Genomic DNA, 22,605 nt, shown 5'->3' on the forward strand with positions numbered 1-22,605 from the left:
TACATAGTCCAAAACAAACCAGTGCAAATGTTAGATCTTAAAATCTACTTTTATTGTACTTGTAATGTTTTGTTGTTATTGGGACTGTCATAAAGGTGTTAATTAAATAGTAAGCTGCGTTTTTAATTATGATAATATGATTTTGTTACACTGTATGTAATGCATTAGCCTATACTCAGAGGTGTTTTTAATTTTCTGCCCCCTTCATGTAGGGGTCACATTTCTCATTATAATGTAACACAGTGCAACGCCCCCTTTACCTATGCCATCAGCAATAAATGTATAATTTAATTTACATATTTCCAATTATGTCACAAAAGACAGATATTATGGAGAAATGTATTAAATTGCTATAAATCAGTGCAGTTACACATGATTTCAAGCCTAAAGCAAGCATTTCACAGAGAAATGCATGGCAATATTAAAAGATAGTCTTGTATTCTTGTATATGATTGTTTACAAACATTTTGGCCCGAAGCCACATCTACTTGCCGACCCCTGCCCTAAAGTTTAGGGGATACCACGGTTAATGCCGCTGTGAGGTGCCACGGTTAATGTCACTGTTTAGGGCCTAAACAGTGACATTAACTGTGGCACCTCTGTTGGCATCTCCAGAGGCCACTGGAAATGCTGCTGCGGCAGTGGCATCTCGCCCAAACAGTGGCATTAACCGTGGCACCGCGGCTGTACCACAAAAAGTGTCACTGCTAGCTGCCAGTGCCACAAATCGGTCTTTCAGTCTATGGGTAAACCACATGTCCTGAGTGCCCTTGGTATGTTGTCCAGGTGCTCCCGAAAGTTTCTTGTCCACTATGGTGGGCGGCTAAAAAAAAACAATCGTTAAAACGACACAAATTGTGGCCATATTGTATTGTGCATCAAACAACTATACGTACAAGACTAGTTGAAATTTTCATCTGAAATTTGCAGTTTTTGCTTATGTTTTCATTGAGGCCAATGTTAATATGAAAGTGGACGGGACGGGCGGAACAACTTAACGAGCGCACCCCACATCACAGCAGTTCCTCTTCCTGAGTTGGACAATTCGTCATCATTTACCCGCGTTTGTTGAACAGTCTACTTTGTTTGGCGGGATCTCCATCGACTCAGCGGTAATGTAACAACATAGTTTTAAACATAGTTTTTTATAGTTTTAAATGTTGTTCAAGTAGCTCTTGTCTTAAAGTACTAAGTTTGCTGTTGAGCTCGACCGCCTTTACCTTAGTTTCCACGCTTAACTGCTACGCGCTAGCTAACGTCTTTATCAATGTAGAGGCTGCTAACATGGTTCTGCTTGTGATTTGTAGTGTTACTTGTGGATGCGGTATTGTTAACTTTAACGAAACTGTCTGTCTCTAATGGACTACACTGAAGTCTTCCTCGGTTTCAAAGCTTGTTTTAGTTCGACAACACTAGTTTTATCAGGGCTGCTGGACCCAGAAAACATAACAAATCCTAGCTAGCTTAGGTCAGTTCAGTTGCCTGTCTGCAGGGTAAGTTAAGTCAAGGCAGCTGTCTAGGCAAGTTACAGCAGATACAGCCCTGTTTTGACGAGTGAAAATACTTGCTGCTAATGCATTTTTCCTTTCTCTTGCTTCTGTGGTAAAATGCTAGGGGGTATAGCTTGACTTGTGGTGTTATATTTGCTCCTCATGTCCCGAATTAAGTTGCACATCGTGCCACTTTTGCACAGTTTGAATGGTACATATCTAGCAACAGAAGCTGGGAAGTATTTTAATATACTTAAAAAAATAAAAATAAAAACAGGCACAGCATCCTATGTGTTGTCAGACCAAACAAGGTTAATGCGGTCCTAATCGTTGTACAGGTGCTGATTCCATAAACATTTCAGTTTTCATTGTGTTGTATTTCCCAAAAGCCTGGTAAAGCTTGGTGCACTGTAGAAGAGTTGTGTTGTGTATTGTATTGAAGATGTCACTGGTCTGTATCTCACTGTCTGCATTCTCAAAATGCTTGTTAATGTGAGTTATATGCGAAGAGTGGGTGCCCCTCCGTCTCTGTAAGGCCAGATAGACACTGGGCTTTATATTTTTTAGGCCCATTCCAGGGTTTGTTTGTTTGTTTTTTTACCTTATTGCTTCTGTCTTTTAATGTGGGTCTGTACCATACACATTCAAATAATTACATTGCTTTGTATATGCTGACTGTTTTTACTGAGCTTCAATTTTTCTCACTGTTCTACTCCTGAAAACCTGGAATAAGATGTAACACAGTCTAAACCTTGGCTCACAGACTTTTATTTTCATTCCATTTTATTTTCAGCTACTGTGGCTTTAGTTGATTCACTCTGTTTTTCAACACAAATGCTCTAGTGAATGTTTTTATTGTTGTACTAACTTTTCCTTGTGATGTTTTTTAATTAATGTTATCCATACCTTACTGTACTGAATGAATATACTGTAATTAAAACTTGTAGTTAGAATTGAACATTGAACATGAAATGGTACATGAAATATCTTGGATTTGTTTTTACCCTTAGGCACCATGCAGTTTGTCAGCAGACAAAAGAAGCTTCTCCCTAACTCTCAGACAGAGCTCTATGGCCAGTGTCTGCAGTTCTATGGGCAGCCGCCTCTTGAAAACATCGCTCTCTCTGAATTTGAGACATTTGCTGTGGAAAGACTCAAATGTAAGACTGTGGTCTCACGCCACTCAATATGAAATTTGCTGTAACCATTGTGTTCTCCTGTTGTTGTGAAATGGATATTTAACATGCTGTGAAGGACTTGTTATTTATAAAGCTTTTCTTTTCATGCCCCTGCAGTGTTGAAGACCGTTGAGAATTTGGGAGTGAGCTATGTGAAACTGTCAGAGCAGTACAAAAAGAAACTGGACCAAGAGTTTAAAAACCTGAACTTTCCTTACAGAGCAGATGCTGTGAGTATGCTCAGTGTTACAAAAATGAAAACAGTTTTAACACTTAGCAGTGCTACATTTATTGAATGCCATGAATGCAACTTTTGTTTCGTAGCAAGGGGATTTCTCTATAGCTATTTCCCAAAAGGGGGCTTTCACAGGTATTATGTGGGGTTTGGGAACAAGCCATCATGTAACATCATGCTACACTCCTCTGTGCTAGGAGTCGCCTTAAAATGACTCGGCTATGTTTCCCTAAAAAACTAAAAGCAGCTTGTCACTGGCACTATGGCATAGCTTGATCTGCACCATTTGGTTTTACGACCGTAAAACATGAGGCTGTAAAATTAAAAAAAAAAATCTTTGTATGATAGCATGACTAGAAGGTCAGAGACATTAATAGCACCAAGGATGCAGAGTGGGAGAAACCACTGTCTTCATTTTCTGTGTACAGTTATCATTTTTAAATGTATTTTTTATAGTCTTGTAAACATGAAACAATAATCAAGATAGCATTATTTAGCATTAATTTGCAGGAGAAAAAAAGATTCTATTGGGCAATGATATTGCTGGATGTTACAAAACAAGTTAGTTGACTGATTTGTTAGCATTTTGAAACCTTCAGATCTCTTTAGAATCATGCAAGTGACTCACAGTCAAAATAGAAATACATAAAAATGACAAAACCTACTTTTTACTGTGGTATCAAAGCACAAACGAGTACATCACAGATACAGAATTGAAATTAAATGATGAGAATCTAAATGAATTATTCGGCCCCTTTACTTTCAGTGCAGCAAACTCACTCCAGAAGTTCAGTGAGGATCTCTGAATGATCCAATGTTGTCCTAAATGACTGATGATGATAAATAGAGTCCACCTGTGTGTAATCAAGTCTCCGTATAAATGCACCTGCTCTGTGATAGTCTCAGGGTTCTGTTTAAAGTGCAGAGAGCATCATGAAGACCAAGGAACACACCAGGCAGGTCCGAGATACTGTTGTGGAGAAGTTTAAAGCCGGATTTGGATACAAAAAGATTTCCCAAGCTTTAAACATCTCAAGGAGCACTGTGCAAGCAATCATATTGAAATGGAAGGAGTATCAGACCACTGCAAATCTACCAAGACCCGGCCGTCCCTCTAAACTTTCACCTCGAACAAGGAGAAGACTGATCAGAGATGCAGCCAAGAGGCCCATGATCACTCTGGATGAACTGCAGAGATCTACAGCTGAGGTGGGAGAGTCTGTCCATAGGACAACAATCAGTCGTACACTGCACAAATCTGGCCTTTATGGAAGAGTGGCAAGAAGAAAGCCATTTCTCAAAGATATCCATAAAAAGTCTCGTTTAAAGTTTGCCACAAGCCACCTGGGAGACACACCAAACATGTGGAAGAAGGTGCTCTGGTCAGATGAAACCAAAATCGAACTTTTTGGCCACAATGCAAAACGATATGTTTGGCGTTAAAGCAACACAGCTCATCACCCTGAACACACCATCCCCACTGTCAAACATGGTGGTGGCAGCCTCATGGTTTGGGCCTGCTTTTCTTCAGCAGGGACAGGGAAGATGGTTAAAATTGATGGGAAGATGAATGGAGCCAAATACAGGACCATTCTAGAAAAAAACCTGTTGGAGTCTGCAAAAGACCTGAGACTGGGACGGAGATTTATCTTCCAACAGGACAATGATCCAAAACATAAAGCCAAATCTACAATGGAATGGTTCACAAATAAACGTATCCAGGTGTTAGAATGGCCAAGTCAAAGTCCAGACCTGAATCCAATCGAGAATCTGTGGGCAGAGCTGAAGACTGCTGTTCACAAACGCTCTCCATCCAACCTCACTGAGCTCGAGCTGTTTTGCAAGGAAGAATGAGCAAGAATTTCAGTCTCTTGATGTGCAAAACTGATAGAGACATACCCCAAGCGACTTGCAGCTGTAATTGCAGCAAAAGGTGGCGCTACAAAGTATTAATGCAAGGGGGCCGAATAATATTGCACACCCCACTTTTCAGGTTTTTATTTGTTAAAAAAGTATAAAATATCCAATAAATTTCGTTCCACTTCACGATTGTGTCCCACTTCTTGTTGATTCTTGACAAAAAATTTGAATTTTATATCTTTATGTTTGAAGCCTGAAATGTGGCGAAAGGTTGAAAAGTTCAAGGGGGCCGAATACTTTCACAAGGCACTGTATGTGTGTGTGTGTATATATATATATATATATATATATATATATATATATATATTATAACCATGACTGTAGTTAAAATAAACAGCAGGTGATACTGTCTTCTTATGTACACAGTCTCAAATGTCACCTTTAAAATCAGAAAATCTTCAGACAGTAAAACTATATTTAACTTGACAACAAGAGTTACAGACTCAAGAAATAAGTGATGGAAATGAATATGCTATTAACAATACTGCATGATCTTTAACCCATTCAGGACGACAGAAAATCTCAGAGTGGACCAAGTGAAATTGAGAAGCGAAGAAAGGACCACATCTCCCACTTCATTCTCAGACTCGCCTACTGTCAAACGTAAGTCTGTGGTTTCCATTTAAAAACAATGGATAAATATTATTAGTTGTCTCAGTGTCGCTGATAAATGTTTATTTCCATTTGTATGTTAAAGGGAAGATCTGAGGCGCTGGTTTATTCAACAGGAAGTTGATCTTTTCCGTTACCGCTTCAGTTCCCTGTCTTCGAAACAGAAGCTTGAATTTCTTCACAAGAATAATCTGCAATATGACGCAGTAAGTTTTTGAAAGCATTTTTAAAGGCTTATAGATTCATTTATAGACATTTGACACTGACATCATTTTTTGTTGTATTGTATCTTTTATTTTTCTTCGCTGTATTTTTATTTAGATGTGTCTTAATTTATCTTGTTTATGTCTCATGGGTTGTAATTTGACAGCACTTTGGTTTGACTCCTGTTGTTTTAAATGGACTTTAAAAACATTTCCTTGACTGATGCGAACACTGCCTTGTTGAATAATTCACAAATTTGTTTGATAGAGGTGCTGATACAGAAACCCCTGTCTCACAGGGATATAACACTGTATTACTGGATATTAGTTAAGAAAAACATAAAAAAGTACAAGAAAGAAAAAAGTGAAACTGGCACCTTACCATCAGGTATTTTAGTGAATAATATTATGCATTTCTTTCTCAATTCAACCACAGGGCTTACACTCTCACCATTTTCACCCAAGTGGTGTTCAGTTGTGTTTTCACTAGGTGGAGCTGTTTAACCACTCTGACAGGACCCATGAATATTAAGGATCCCCTTGAATGCTAATTTAAAAAAATTGCCCCTTAATTTTTTTTGTAAAAAATGTATTTGGTAGCACATAGTATTATAGTGATTATAAATAAAGATCAGCAGGTTTTCATAGAATCATTTTTAATATATAGAAAATAATCATGCATCAAAACATTTACAAAGCTCATTCTAAATTAATCAGCACATCATGTGTCAAGCCAAAACAAGGACAGTGCTGTCATTTGATAAATGGTGTTTGGTTTTCATGAGCAGCAACCCTCAATTTATTACCATTGACACAGTTCGGCTTTCGCAGCTCGTCACTGAAACTCATCAATAACTTTTCAGATTAGCGTCGAGGAGAAGAAGGCTCTGCAGGATAAACTTGTCAACTCCAGTTACGCCGTCAGTGGAATCACTGTGGAGGATCAGGACTTCTACAAAGTGAGTTCCATCGTTGAGACTGATCAGAATGTTAAGTTGTTATGCTTCCACGGCACATGTTTTTCTTGTACAATATTGGTTTACAGTTTACATTCCTGTAGTTCCCTCACAGCAAATATAAGTTACAGAGGCAAGGCATCGAAACAAGATGCTATTGTTTTTGCATTTTGAAAGGGCAATCCTAAATTTATAGACTACACCTTTAAGGTCTTTACAGATTATTATAAAACAAGTAAGAGGATTGCTTGAACCATCTGTCTACATAATTTAGGCTCCTTTTAGAACTAATTTGAATTATGACCTGCCAGTGTATCCAACAATCTCATGCTTGAAGCATATACAATAATTTATAGTGTAAAATAGGTTGTTACATGCTTTTACAAGAAAAGGAGTGTTGCAAATCCATGAAGTTGTATTTGAATTCAAGTAGCTACTGCCTTTGGTTCAATGTTATCCTTGGACTAATTGCCACTCGAGCTTTCTCATTAGTGTCACCCATATTGTGTAATCTTAACCTGCCCGAGAGTACCAGCCAGACAGGCCAGCGAACTGTGAACTCTTTGTAAAAATAGAACATTTATTACATTGAACCAAAAACTGGGATATGTCTGCTTAGTTCTCTTTTATTTCTTCAACTCCCATACCTTTGGGCCCAATATCTTGTCAGACAGAGACAGGCCATCTTATGATATCAAATAAATGAGCAAATATTCCTCCCTGAGGCAGTTTAAGTCAACTTATTGGAGACTTCATGTTCTTCCAAATGTAGAATTACGGCTCCGTGTCTGTGTGTCTTGCCTTACTACTAAGGAAATACACTCTCATCATATGTCACCATCACAACCTGCTTCTGTAATTGTGATGTACATTTTAGGCTTGCTGCAAACAGTTTTATGCACTGGGACGATATGAATCTTCACATTTGCTTTACTGAACATCCCTAAAATATGTGCAAATCTCAGATCATATTTTAAGCTCCCCGTTACAAAGGACACAAGATTGGCCTTTGTATCCAGACACTCAACTTGCATGAATATTTTTTGAATGCACTTTCCTCTCAAACATTTTTTTTTTCTTCCTGTTTTGAAGGTTCCGTTTCAAGATGCCTTGGATCTAGTGAGGACAAGGAAAGTGTACCTCAAAGCAGGCTACGTGTACATCCCTCACCAGGACATTGTCACCATTGTTCTCAATGATTTCCGCACCAGGCTATCTAAAGCTCTTGCAGTAAGTGTTTATAGTACATGCATTTACAGGAATGACATCAGTTATAGGAGCAAAATGCAATACAGTGACCTTTAGAAATAGATTTCAATGAACACCCCTCTAACTCACCCCGATACACCTTCACTAGTGTCAAGGTGTGTCAACTTTGTCCATTTCCTGCCCATGTACTTTATTCACAGAAGTTTTGTGCAGACAGAAAAGCCTGGTTCCATAAGGCAAATTGTTAAATTGGTGCTGTTGCCTTCATGGCCCCAAGGGAAACCGTAGAAACGCAGGGTTCAGATGAGGGGAACAAGTGTGCACACATGACATAAAATGTCTGGAGGGAAGATTGGAGACAACTAGTAGGAAAGTGCTTATTGTCCCTACAGGCATGATGTTTTTTTAGGCCATCGGAGGGAGTTTGTGACGGTGCAGTATCACCATTCTTGTGTATTGCAATGAATGCCTTGAGGGATATGAAATGCAGTGTTTTGGAACCCAGAGGCAGTCTGTATAATATATGTGAAGAGACAACCAAAGTTCAGTTGTATTGCAGTGAGGAGTCCAGACTGGGGAACAGGCACAAACAATCAACAACCAAAGGCAGTGGGACTGTATGATTTATAAAAAGACTTGATCTACTAATTAGTGGACTTCCAAAGAGAGAAAACAATAAAATATGCCAGTATAGAGGCTTGCGAATCATCACAGTTCTGATTGGAATTGTAACCTTTTTAATATGGTTTTATGTAGATTTTATTTATCAGCGAGGATTGTGTGTGAATTCTGTACCTGAAGTAATTGTGTTTGTTGTTATTTGAATGATTTTGTGCCTGAGAGTAAAGTAACGGACTAAACAAGAGTCTTTCTTTAGTCTGAAAAAATTATTACAAGTTCAAAATGACCACATAGTTAACAATTACAGAGGAGGCATCACCTAGTATTATTGTAACCTGATTCATCAGCAGACTAGCCCAGGACATTGAAAAGGTAAAAGGAAGTTTTAAAAAAAGTATCCATAGGTGTCGAAAGTAAATTACACCATACTTTTATATTTGTGCAGCAAAGGGGAGTAAATATTGGATCGATATGAGGAGGCCATTGTATATAATTGGGTCCACACTGAAAATGTTGCTGGTATATGTCCACACAGAGTGACCAAGAATCAGTTTATTCATCTATAACAGTCCTGAAACTTTACTGCTAATATCCTAATCAACCAGCACTGTCTGCAACAATACAGAAAAGACAAAAATTACTGTCAATAAATGAACCACAAAGACACAAATATATTCTGTGAAGGGCAGAAAATAAAAGTCTGCATCATTAGACCCAGTGAGTCTTAGACACGCCGCCATTGTTGATCTTCAGTTGGAGACAAGTAACTGAAAACATCCTTGGAGTTTATCAGAGGTCAACATTTTAAAAACCTGCTATTAAGAACTAGCACCAAGTGACAGTAAGTTATGCACTACTCATCCATGAGCTTAAATAAGAGCTTTTCACATGCAGTTTATTACTGCTGTGTTCCCATTGGTTTTGTGTCAATGCATGTAAAGCTATGGGTAGAGTGGCCGTCTTGCAACCGAAGGGTTGCCGGTTCGATCCTCGGCCCGTCGCGCTCATGTTGAGGTGTCCCTGAGCAAGACACCGAACCCCTAATTGCTCCTAATGGGTCGTGGTTAGCGCCTTGCATGGCAGCTTCTGCCATCAGTGTGTGAATGTGTGTGTGAATGGGTGAATGCGACGTATCATGTACAGCGCTTTGGGTACCTTGCAGGTATAGTAAAGCGCTGTATAGACCATTTACCATCTATACATTAGTATTCAATGTAGTGTTTTGCAATAGGCCTGAGCATATTAAGAGTCATTCTGTTTATGCACTATTCTAGCATAGTACACTCAACAAAAATATAAACACAACACTTTTGTTTTTGCTCTCATTTTTTATGAGATAAACTCAAAGATCTAAAACTTTTTCCACATACACAATATCACCATTACTCTCAAATATTGTTCCCAAATCTGTCTAAGTCTGTGACAGTGAGCACTTCTCCTTTGCTGAGATAATCCATCCCACCTCACAGGTGTGTCATATCAAGATACTGATTAGACACCATGATTAGTGCACAGGTGTGCCTTAGACTGCCCACCATAAAAGGCCACTCTGAAAGGTGCAGTTTTATCACACAGCATGACAGTTTGTGCAGAAATTCTTTGGTTATGTAAACCGATTGTTTCAGCAGCTGTGCGAGTGGCTGGTCTCAGACCATCTTGGAGGTGAACATGCTGGATGTGGAGATCCTGGGCTGGTGTGGTTACACGTGGTCTGCAGTTGTGAGGCTGGTTGGATGTACGGCCAAATTCTCTGAAACGCCTTTGGAGACGGCTTATAGTAGAGAAATGAACATTCAATACACGAGCAACAGCTCTGGTTGACATTCCTGCTGTCAGCATGCCAACTGCACCTCCCTCAAATCTTGCCACATCTGTGGCATTGTGCTGTGTGATAAAACTGCACCTTTCAGAGTGGCCTTTTATTGTGGGTAGTCTAAGGCACACCTGTGCACTAATCATGGTGTCTAATCAGCATCTTGATATGGCACACCTGTGAGGTGGGATGGATTATCTCAGCAAAGAAGTGCTCACTGTCACAGATTTAGACAGATTTGTGAACAATATTTGAGAGAAATGGTGATATTGTGTATGTGGAAAAAGTTTTAGATCTTTGAGTTCGTCTCATAAAAAATTGGAGCAAAAACAAAAGTGTTGCGTTTATATTTTTGTTGAGTGTATATACAGTCAATGAAAAAGCACTCAGTCTAAAGAGACAGCAGATTCAGCTGTTTGAGTCTGTCTTGGATCTGTTAGTTCATTGCTTTGTCCACAGAAAATTCTTGAGCAGTTTAAACAAAGGTCGCTTTTTGTTCAGTGGTAGTGTTTTGTTGTGTCTGCTACTTGTATTTACCCGAGTTGTCGCTCTCAATCAGTGTATTTTCAGGTAATGCTTGTGTTCATGAGTAGACTCCACTTAGCCAGTGATCTGAAATGCTTATTGGCAATTTGAACTACTCCTCTAAAACTCACATCTGGCAAATTGAATTGTGTGATTAACTGAATTATAGAATTGTGCTTTCTGAGAGTGGTTTTAGATGTAGCTTGCTAATCTGAGGTTGCATGCAGAGTAACTAGGGTACTAAGCCTTTACCTGCTGTTCCGACCGTGTTTTATATTTTTTAAAAATAAGTTTGTGTGTTGTTCAGCCAAAGTTTCCCCAAATGACTTCACTTGGAAAAACATCAGCTGCAGACTCCATTCTAGTGTCCAGTCATGATTAGACAGTGTTTTGTGGTGGTGTTCATATAGAAATTCAGCGCATCTGTACCAATTGTGGCACAGCGAGCAAGATGTACATGATTTGCCTTATTACAAACACATGTTCTCTGTCATGGAACAGCCGTGGCCAGCCTTTCCAAATTACAAGCGAAAAACCGTAACACTAATAAAAACAACAACTTGGTCTGGTTGTGCAATTCTCCCATTTCCAGGTAATTATCCGGACCACTAACTGTTGGAATGAAAGAATTTTTCAAAGCTATTTTTCTTGCAACTGTGCCATTGTGTTGCTATGATGGTTATTTCCTTTCACTGGGGACAGCAAGGGGTATCACAGAAAAGGTGTCATTAAAAAGGTATGAAATTGAAAGCTGCCTCTCCATGTGCCTCCTGGTATTGGTCTGACATTCATTTTAAAAAACTAGCTTTAATGTCTCAAAATGGTTTAGATGTATATAGAAGGAAGACATTGATTCAGTTAAGACTGTCTCTAATTAGTTATGTTTATAAAGCAATTAGGCTATAAAAAGCTTTTTTGTGAACAGACACATGAAAATTTAAAAATGTCTGGAGTAGATGCGGGTTTTAAGGAATCACTTTTTTCACTAACTACAGATGTTGTGGGATGGTGACTTGACTGGTTTGCATGCAGATGCATTACTGTATTTACTTTGAACACCCACACCAAGCTGACCATCAGCTTTCTGGCATTGCTAACAGATGTTTTGTATCATGAACACCTTGTGATTCTTTTAATTGTATTTGATGTTAAGAAATCTCACCGCTTTTTCATGATTTATCAGGTGGGTGAGTATTTATTTAGTTTTCACTTTAAAGAAAATCTGATGCACTTGAGTCAACCTGCTTAAGTTAACTGTCGTGCCGTGTATTTCAATTGTTTGGTGTAGTTATTCATCCTGCAGTGTTAGGCTGTTCTAATCCTTTGACCTAGACTATTTGCCATTAGTCATGTGATGCCCATCTCTTCTGCAGCTGACAGCCCGCTCGCTACCAGCAGTGCATTCTGATGAACGGCTCCAACCGCTACTTAACCACCTCAGGTAAGCAGCAGGATTGATAACTTTGCTGCCGTGTTGTCAGGACTCTGTTGAAAAAGAGGTCTAACAGGATTGATCTTTGGCACCAAAGAACACTGGAGGCTTCTGGCTGGTCTGAGTCAACCCACTTTGTCCCTGTAGACAAGTCTAGATGTTGTACAAACTTTTTGTGTCTTGCTGCGTGTTCAACATCATCGACTGCTGTTTTTATTGTTACTCTTTCATACAATATATAGCAGTACACAACAGGTACATTGTTTCTTCTATATTTTTTTAGATTGTATTGGAGGAGATATCAGTGGATAGTTCTCTGATTATACAGTAGTTTTGAAGATGGATTACTTGGTGCAGTGATAATAGGCTACTAAATTACTACACGTAAACATAATGGAATAAATAGTGTAGAGCTGTTGTGATGCTGATTGATTAATTACTTCACAGACGGAAAAACAATATGCAGCAATCTAAATTAATTGGTCGATTAAATCGTTTTTTTTAAATGTCAAAAAACTTTGCTTCAGGCTTTGGTGGTATCCACCAACAAAAATGCATTGAAGATAGTTTTTAAGAAAATCTTCACTCTTCTAATTCCTAAGACTATGAGAGTAGATCGTATAAAAAGCTTTTCCGCATTCACTCGTGAAATAATTCTGATGTGAAATGACAACAGTAAATGATTGCTTTAAAACTTTCTTTAGTGGTAGCAGACTGCATTGCAGCTTCAATATCTGAGGAGAATAGCTAAAAACACAGTAAGGGTGCCCTTTTAGCGTTAGGCAAAAACAAAATAATATCAGGATGAAAGAAGTGATGATGCCCGATTGTTGTTGGAGATTAGTGGGCAGATTGTCAAGATTAATTTGTAGGTCACTAATTACAACGGTAGGGGGAGCACAAAGTGGTGTAAAGCGCTGCCACTTGGATTCCTTGGGCTTGCCAAAGTGAAAACCCCCATGTTTCACAATAATTTTACTTTTTTGTTATTACATTTCTCTAAAATGTCCTTAATGTTAGGTCTGACAAAAACTTTCTGTTGGAACAGAAGATCAGTTTTCATGGCAGCTTTTAAAATTGCTTTAAGATCGCTACAGAAAAACAATCTTATTTATTGCACACCTGATGTTTTTCCTATTTTTTTCTTCTTTAAGCCATGCGTATGTGGGACAGGATTACAGCATCCAGAAGAATGTTGGAAAAATCTCCTTGGAGCAAATTGACTCAGTAAGTTGCATTAACTATGTATTCTGGAAACATCAACTTGAAGTAGCTTTTTGCCTGGAAATTTGATGATGTAAAAGGCATAAAATGACATTTGTATAGAAACTCTAAAATGAAAACGGTACATGCAGGCACAGATAAAGTATATTTGAGTGCACTTTGTTCTTTCTGCATGTTGGTAATGAACATTTGACTGCCTTCAGCTTTCAGGGAAGTCATTCCCACTGTGTATGAGACAGCTCCACCAGGCCCTCAGAGAGAACCACCATCTCCGCCATGGTGGTCGGATGCAGTACGGCCTCTTCCTCAAAGGGATCGGCCTTTCTTTGGAGCAGGCTCTGCAGTTCTGGAGGTCTGAGTTCATAAGAGGCAAAGTGGATGCTGATAAGGTAATGCTGACAGTACTGAGTCATTTTTTGTGCTTTTTTTTAGTTCATTGAATACCTAGCAAGTATAAACCAATGCAGTCAGGTTTGACCAGATTTTGGTTAGATGCTGATTTGTGTTGTTCAACCAAGCACCACTGCAACTAATAACTAGCAAGGAGATAGATTTGTGGGGTATATTGTTTGAATGGATCATAGACAAAACATTTAAAAAGTACAAATCTTGCATTATGTCATAACTCAGTTTAGACATAAATAGAATATTTTTGACACTTAATTTCAGCCAACTTTGTTTTCAGAATATAATGGCCATATTCAAATACAAATAGATTTGGTTTTTTTGTTTTTTTTCTGAATACCTTGGATCCTCCAGAGTGCTATTCAATCCTTAAATGGCTGGCTGTTGAAGTGGCCCCTTCAAAGCTGTAATGATTGAAAGACAGTTTACTCTTGTACTTATGTACACGCAGTATTATGATAAGGTTAATGAAGACTGAAGTGGTTATGAGTTCAGTTATTGTATCTCTCAATACAAGACAGAGACGCAGCAAAGACATTGAATTTGTTCTGCATGAAGAGAACCACTACTCCTTATGTGAATAAGAGACGATAGACAAATAGTGACAGGAGACTCCACATAATGAAACACTTTAGATAGAACAAATAGAATTTCATGCTCTGCAATAAAGTAGAAATTAATGATAGTGTTTAAAGCTTGGTCTAATGCCTTAAATATAAATTTGTTAGAAACAGCTCTGTACTTGCTTGTAAAAAAAAAAAAAAATCCATTCTGACATGATTGTGTTGTTTCTTAATCAGCATCTGCAGCATTTAGGTTTTGTTTTCTCCCTTAACTCACAACATAGCGCATGTGTTAGATAACGTGTGACTGACTCAGCTTGGGTTGCATATGTGGATCAAAAATCTGGTCGTACGGTTATCCCTGTAGCTCAACAGGTTGATCAGGCGACCCATAGACAGGGGCTGTAGTCATGGGTTTAAGTCTGACCCATGGTCATTTACTGCATGTCTTTCGCCCACTCTTCTCCCCATTTTTCCTGTCTTTCTCTCCACTCTGCACTAGAATAAAGGCAAAAAGGTTAAAACAATTACTTTAAAAAAGAAAAAAGTGTCTGGTCATACAAATGACAATGCATTTCCTTATTTGCCATCAACAAAATAACCCCGTTAAATGGGCAATTACCAGGATTTTATTGATTAACATTTTCAGATATGATGGTGCAGTATCACCAAAGACTACAAGAACACCCTGTATGCCTTGACTTGCCTGGTCTTTCTTAAAATTGAGATATGGCTGATGCAGACTTTACTGTGGTTTTTGAGGATTTTTTTTAATGCCCCGTCCTCAGTGAAGCCATTCAGGAATTTCACATGAATGTAACTTTTCCATCCAGCTGTGTTAGCTTTATTTTGTGTCGTGGTCTCAAACAGTAAAAGATAAAAATTCACACATACACAAAGTGCTAAAGTCTGTAACTAAGGCTTTTGACTCTGTTTTACCATTGTGGACATGCCTTCCTCAGCCAAGTCTTTCAGTGTGTTAGTGAGTCAATTATACCAACCCTAAAAACAAAAATGCATTACAATTTGAATGGACAGTTGATACAATATTTAGAATATTTGCTATTTTCTAGTCATAACATCTTTTTTTAATAGCATCATCTTCTTGACTTGACCACCACAGATACTGATACTGTCAGCCCAGCTCTCAGTACTTGACAGAATAGCTGATAAGTCAATTGACATAAAATAGATCAGTTACATTCATAATTGCTTAAATACTTGAGCCACTTTGCACGCCAAAATGACCAATATTTGCAGCTTTCATGCTCTGGAATGTGAGAATTTACTATCTCTCCTTGTCTTACACTACATTATAACGAGCTTGTTTTGTATGAGGTTTGTATATTCAAAAACAAAACGGCACTCTGGGCTCCAGGTAATTGTGGTGGACATTTTCCACAATTCACTTCTATTTTATAGGCCAAAAGAATAATTGACAAAATATTTACCAAAAAAAAAGCCAGTTTAAAATGTACTTACTAGTGAGCTGCTTTGACCTGTCTTCATATAATAATACTTTATATTTTGTTGTTAAAACTCAACAGATATAGAAATGCTGTGAATCTGATCCACAGCAGTAAACAGCAATGTACATCCCATTTGCATTTTTGAGTGCTCATCAGTAGATACACTATTCATAGGGTATCGAGTGCCAAGAAATCATTGTGCTGAGCTGAACAGACACATGAAGCAGCAGTCTAGGACAGCAATGTGAATGAATGGACCTTGATCAGAGAGCCCTGTTGTCTTTGAATAATAATTTGTCGCAGATCACACTGTTGGCATCCCTGACATTCTACTGCAGGTAGCCAGCGCTCTTTCCAGTCTAGGTCATGTTTTGCATCAGCCAGACAAAGTGCTAAGGCATGTGGGAATATCTTGAGCCTCAGTCCCTCCTGTTTGCTATATAAAAAATAGATATTTTGTCACTTATACGGCTGCTTGCTTCGTACAGAAGAGCAACTCTGTAAGAGTGGCAGGAGTAGTGAACTAATGTGCAGCTGGTAAAAGGCAGATGTGGCCTAAATTGATGCAGTACTAATGTGGGCAACACAAGAACAAAGGCATGGGCAAATTCTCAGGGGACATGGCATGAATGAAAATACATTCAGCAGTTTGGTATTACCACTTTTTAATATTAATGGAATGGCTCTGAAGTATTTCATTTCATCAAATATAAGAAATGTTTTGTTTGGGCGCTATATAATATTACAACCGTGTGATAATGGAAAAAAGACGGGCATTACAATATGTAGGTTTTCTCCAGTATGTATTATGTTACAAAAATATGCAGGAGATTTTACCATATGACTTGAATAACTCTATTTAAAAAATATATAATCTCGGGTGGTTTTGTCAGGTAGTGTGTCTGCATAGAAAATTTCAATAATTTTTTAAAGGTAACAAAAAGCCTTTCTCATACAGTGTAACATGTTCAGAGGCATCCAAAAAAAATTTCACTTTGAGTGGCCTTCAGATCTGGCTGAACACTCATCAGACTGTTAGATGGTGCTGATTTTAAATGGTCATGTGGCCTCATGCAGTGGCGATGATTGCTACACACTGCTGGCAGAACACCTGTTTTTGGTTAACATCAGCCCTCCTGTAGCATATAATCTAATGCTGCGTTTCCTTTTGCAACCACGTCTTCCTATTTAGTGTTTTTGTCATTGCTCATTTGATGTGCACATGTTGAATCTGCATGTCAACAAACCCTGTGTCTTGAGAAAAAAGTTTAAAAAGAACAATGTATCCAAGAACCTCTTAATTTTAGGTGAGACAGACTTCTCTTGTAGTTTAGTTATGAAAAATGAGAACCGTGCCATGTTAAGTTGTGTTTCAAGGTGTAAAAAATTGTAACGCTTTGTGTTAATATGTCTTGCTTCACATGGCGCTTCGTGCAATGTGACTAACGCATTGTGGGTTTTGAAACTGTATATTGTGCAGCCGTACATGACATAAAAAAAAAGTTATGTTTCCTGTTTGGTCTTAAAAAATGATTAAACTGCTAATTTAGTTGCAATGATCACCTGTATCTAAAACAAGGGAAATAATACAAAAAAGTCACAAAGTTGCGCTAGTAATAGAAGATGATGTAAACAAAAATATCACAAGTAATTTGTGTAGCTCTTTGAAATATTTTTGCATTGCAGCAGAATATGTTAGAAGCCAGGGTGGTTAGTTTTGAGTTTCTCTTCACTCCTTAAAGATTTAATTCAGTAAGAGGGTTTTTTGGTACATACACATTAAAAAAAAAAAATTGACTTGGCAATACAAAGAAGGCCCATTATATTGTGTGTTGCTACAAAAAGACAATAACTGTCACTGACACCTGTTAAAGGGAGTGTTTAAAGTAATACAACATTGTCCCTCATTCCTGCTTTCACTCCCTCCGATCATAGCATCTGTTATCGGCCGTCAGTAAGCGCTTCGTGGCTCCCACAGTAAGCAGGAGTTCATGTTACACTTCTCTTTGGTGCCCCATTTCTGAGGTGGCTTGTTTCCCATTAACATGCTCCCAGAGAAAGTGTGATGGGCTCTGCACAAAGCCCAGCTCTTGTTCCACAGCAGAGGCAGCAGAATGGTGCTGACCAGATCGCAGCTCTCACTGTGATGTATGTGTTGTATCAGGGACTGCACTTTGTGGCAGGCTGCACAAAGCTTGCTCATTAGTATGCGGCCGGCACAGAGAAAAAGATGGGAGGCAGCGATGCCGAAAGGGAGGCCTGGAGGAAGAGGCAATGTAATATTAGACTAGAGGGAGAGAAAATTGATAAAATCAACTTGATCTATCCATTTTTCTTGCCACAGAAGTTAGCCTATTCATTTGGAGGTTGTCTGTTTGTAGCACATTTTAGTTGATTGTATTGCCTCAGGGTAGGACTGCTTTTGAAGTACTTGTTTTATAGATGTTAACTTCAGGTTAATATATTTCCACTAACTGACACAGTTTTTCACATTATAATTGGAACAACGGAAGAGTCGTTAGATGACACTTTACATTAACTGTTCTAAGAGATTGGATACAAATGTGCACTGTGCTATTTTTACTGCTGGTATTTTCAGTACATTTGAAAGGACCCATCAGATCCTTTGTTGCTATCCTGTATGGTGTTAGTTTTTTGTCTTTCATCCTATTGAGAAGGTCTGTAAAGTAAATGACAACGATGTTACGCTCTAAGGCCAGGATGTAGAAATTCATTAGAACTCCTACAAAATATAAAATCAAAGTAAGGTTTTGCGTCTTTCATCTTCATGAGTTGCTTTCAGAATAGCGCTACTGCTGTTTTATTTCATTTCAACATGCTGTATTGGCATGAACATCAGGCTAACAATATTGTCAAAGGTGATGCAAGTCCAAAAACATGAGGTGAGAAACTTAATAGGAAGAAACGATTTTTTTTTTAAGTGCGCTAAAGAAAATTAGTAGAACCAGAGAATGGCAAGAAAGAAGAGAAAACGGTAAATTTGTGTGTTTGTGTATAATAGGTTATGTCAGCCTGGTCCTCATATCCACTGATGTTCGTCACATTTTGTGCTGTCAGGTCTGCTACATGACCCTTTTCAAGCAGAGTTTCACTGCCATCTAGTTCTGATAATGAAATACGTCAAACTTTTTTTTAATAGTATTCTTGTCTCATACATTTGACTTGCTTCTCTGTCTTTGCCTCAACTGTCGAGCAGTGACCACCATCTCTGCTGGAAGCCACGACTTCTTGTGTCGTCCTTTCTATGGTGATACGCTATGGTCACAGAGTCTGCATTTGATCTGGATCTGCTTTGTATCTCTGACAGTAAAGAGATATTCTGCCATTTTTTTTCATAGTTAAAGGCCAGATTGCAGTGAAATGTGTGTTTGATTTTTCAAAGATAGCCATGTCTTATTAATCTAATCATTTATTTATAGTTTTTCTTAGGTTGATCAGTGTTAGGTTTTATCTGATCAGTAAGTCTCAAGACCAGCTGACAGAAGGGACTTTAGTCTTTGTCGTGCCTGAAATCTCAGTGTGTCTTGGAGACTCGGTTTCAAATGTGACCCAAATTTTAGTGTTCATCTTTTTGATGATCAGTGGGCGACAGTATGATACTGCCTTGCGTGCATTGGTTGTTTTTTCTTTTCTTTGGATGCTGTTTTATATGGACCTGCAAGATCTCTATGGGATGTTTGTCCCATCTAGTGCAGTCCTGATGAATGAGTAGACTTAGAAACTCCACTACCACACCAGAGGGCAACTGGTCGGGTTCCACTGCAAAATATTTAAGTCTAAATTCTAATCGATATGTCTAATTATACAATTTTCCAATTAAAGAAAATGCTCTCCACGTTGTTATGCGAAACACTAGGTAATCATAATATAAAGTGCAGTGTAGATGGTTTTGTAATTTGAGTTGATATTTGGCTTCCTGAGATCTGGGCTTCTTTAAGAGGGTCGTGATTTTAGTTTTGTTAAGGTTGACAAAACATTTGAGTCCAGTTGTGACACTGCTGCTTCGGGAGGTCCAGGTGCTGCTGTGATCCTTGTTGTGTGGGTGACGCCAGCACTGGGTCATCAGCATAGAGCAAGGATTTCACTTTCTCACTGTTAAGGGGTAAACCAGGGTTTCAGGTTGTTATAACATCGCTGCCAAGTCATTAATGAGATGTAGATGGTAAATAAAATTGATGATCAGCTGTTGCCCTGGATGACATTTCTTCCTTGGATGAAGAGATCTGTGGTCTTCTGGCAGATTTGTGTACCACATTTATTATTGACATGATGAATTTTCTCCTCTGTACTGATTTAAAGACATTTAAAATATAATCCGGCTTGTCAAATAGAATAAAAATCCTTTTTATAATCTACAAAACATGCAGAAAATGTACCCTTGTTTTTTATGCATGTAATGATTGTAAACATGCTTAATACTACAGTGATTTGAGAAAAAGCCAATTAGTGCTTTACTCAGGGCCTTGTGTTCCATAAGGAAGACCAGCATTCAGGCATCGATAATTCTGCCGAATCGTTCCTCTGATTACTGCATGCATAAATTAATCTATAATTGTTTATCTCCATTCTTACATATTGGGGAATAAGCAACCCACCTGAGGAGCAAGGTTCAACATTGGAAGCATTGTTTGTTTCAGTTTAGCGCTGATGTGTTGCTGTCAGGTGCACGTGCTTTGCTAGGATTGTGGATTTTTTTATGATGTTTTCTAATACTTTCACTGTAATTAGGTAGTCACTGGGGTTCTAAGAAAATACTTCAACCATATGCGTACATCATACCAATTCCTAAAGGTTCAGACTATTGGCTAGAACATTGTGTTATCTGATACAAATGGCTGAAAGCAAGAGGTCCGGATATTTGATTTACCCAGCAATTTAGATTTAAAGTGACTATGGTAAGCGTTTGAAAGAGAAAAATACTGGCTCAAACATCTCTGTAGTGGTGCCATCCATGCAAATTGAGTTGTGATGGAGTACCTACAATAGGACCTTGTCACACTAGATGTTTTGACCTGGCATGGTAGTTATTAACAATGGCTCTGTTCTGTTGAAGCAGTCCGCTATGACACTGTGACAATGACTCAGTATTACCAAGAACACATAACAGAAGCAGCTCAATAAATTCACCCATTTGAATTATTTTTAAAATCTAAACCTATGCTTTTCCTACTCGGACATGTTGCAATGGTTTTGATCAAAGAGGGATAATACATGACCTGAAATACGGAGTTATGTTAATGTACAGTTTTTATTAAACTCAAGTTAACCGATTGATTATAGCTATTCGAATCCCCCTGCTTCCTTTGATTTACGAAACATGTGCTTTTTCTTGCCAGATGGTTTAACGACAGAAGTCAAGTATAGTTTTCTAAAGTTGGATGCAAACAACTAAATCATTAGGATTTTAAAATGTGTTTCTCTAATAAGCGCTTTTACCAGGATTGACAGTACAGCCTTTAGAGTTTGCAGCAGGCTTTACTAGTGTTACAGTGACTTTGCAGTTTAATTTATTATATTGCCTTTTTAGTTTAAACCCCACTTGTGTGTAAATGACCTTTTTAAGAAGCGATGTGTCTTCTCTCTACAACATCAAACTTCTTAACTTGTGTGCACTTCTAGCATTTTATACTTCCTCACCTTCTATTGTTTTCACAGTGTGAGAAGGCCTGTTGTGCAGATTAAAACGGGAAGTACTTTAATGGTATTACACATAAGAGGGATTTGAGCTACAGGCACATCAGTCACTATGGACTGAGCCTAAGAAGCCATGCCAAGTTTGCACACACATACGTAATCCCTTTGATTGTGTCCTATTTCTCTGTCTCCGTTGCCGCAGGTTTTTGTGAATGTGTCCTGGAGTGTGGGGGGGGATGTTACACTGTTGTAGCCCCATGAGCCAAGATGTGCACTAGCAGAGATGTGGCTCAGCTCCTTTAATGCATCTTCTGTGCATGTGCTCAGTCTCTCCTCTGTGATTTTGTGAATTCAGGATCAACTGTATTGGGGTATATCCCGGATTGTGTAAAGTGTAGGAACACAGCTGGCGACTAGAAGAAACAGAGTAGACATATTCTATTAGAGGAGGCTTTTTGTTTGTTTGTTTTGTAATTTATTTTAACCTCAGCTTTGCCTTCACCAATTGAAAGTTGAATATCATATTATCTTGAAGTCTTTATATCACTTTTCAGACCACATAGGATCTTTTTTATGTTCAAATTATTTCACATTATACATATTAAACACACTTTAGTGCCGGTGGAGTTCCACATTTTGTTTTTAATGGAACCTTAAATCAGGAAATGGCCTCTTGAATCCCTAGAAGCTCTACATAATTAATATTTGATTTATTGTGCTTAAAGAAGATTTTACGGGTTTCTAAATTGCCACTGCAGCTTGTCACATTAGCAAGTTCAAAGGTTTTATTGCAGCATTAATGCGTTATGATGGGTGCAGTCATGGTGATTGTGTTCTGCCACTGTCAGAGCACTCTGTGTGTATTTTACTGTTTGGTTTTTAGAGGCAGGGTCACTCTAATGGATTTTAACAACCACACAAAATTACTGTACATTAAAAAGGAGTTCACCGTGAAGACTGGGTAAAATGACCTCTATCAAAAATATGAAACAGCTTTTGGTTTGAAACTGTATAGAAGATGATACAAGAGCTCGCAGACGTCTGACACATGAAAGTTTATTTATACAGTAGACTAGTGTCCTTGACTTTGATGTT

At 38.3% G+C, this 22,605-nt stretch overlaps 1 protein-coding gene across 1 annotated transcript in view; it reads left to right on the forward strand.

Annotated features, from left to right (window-relative positions):
- The first annotated feature begins 1,016 nt into the window (after positions 1-1,016).
- prim2 (DNA primase subunit 2) overlaps positions 1,017-22,605 on the forward strand; it is a 29,198-nt gene continuing 7,609 nt past the window's right edge. Inside the window, exons 1-10 of the mRNA XM_022202703.2 lie at positions 1,017-1,112; positions 2,501-2,650; positions 2,786-2,898; positions 5,332-5,426; positions 5,521-5,641; positions 6,502-6,597; positions 7,687-7,824; positions 12,136-12,203; positions 13,349-13,421; positions 13,622-13,807. Coding sequence (XP_022058395.2) covers positions 2,506-2,650; positions 2,786-2,898; positions 5,332-5,426; positions 5,521-5,641; positions 6,502-6,597; positions 7,687-7,824; positions 12,136-12,203; positions 13,349-13,421; positions 13,622-13,807 — 1,035 coding nt within the window. The 5' untranslated portion in view covers positions 1,017-1,112; positions 2,501-2,505. The remainder of the gene's footprint in view (positions 1,113-2,500; positions 2,651-2,785; positions 2,899-5,331; positions 5,427-5,520; positions 5,642-6,501; positions 6,598-7,686; positions 7,825-12,135; positions 12,204-13,348; positions 13,422-13,621; positions 13,808-22,605) is intronic.

Source organism: Acanthochromis polyacanthus, chromosome 15 (genome assembly GCF_021347895.1).
Source record: "Acanthochromis polyacanthus isolate Apoly-LR-REF ecotype Palm Island chromosome 15, KAUST_Apoly_ChrSc, whole genome shotgun sequence".
NCBI classification, from domain to species: Eukaryota; Metazoa; Chordata; class Actinopteri; family Pomacentridae; genus Acanthochromis; species Acanthochromis polyacanthus.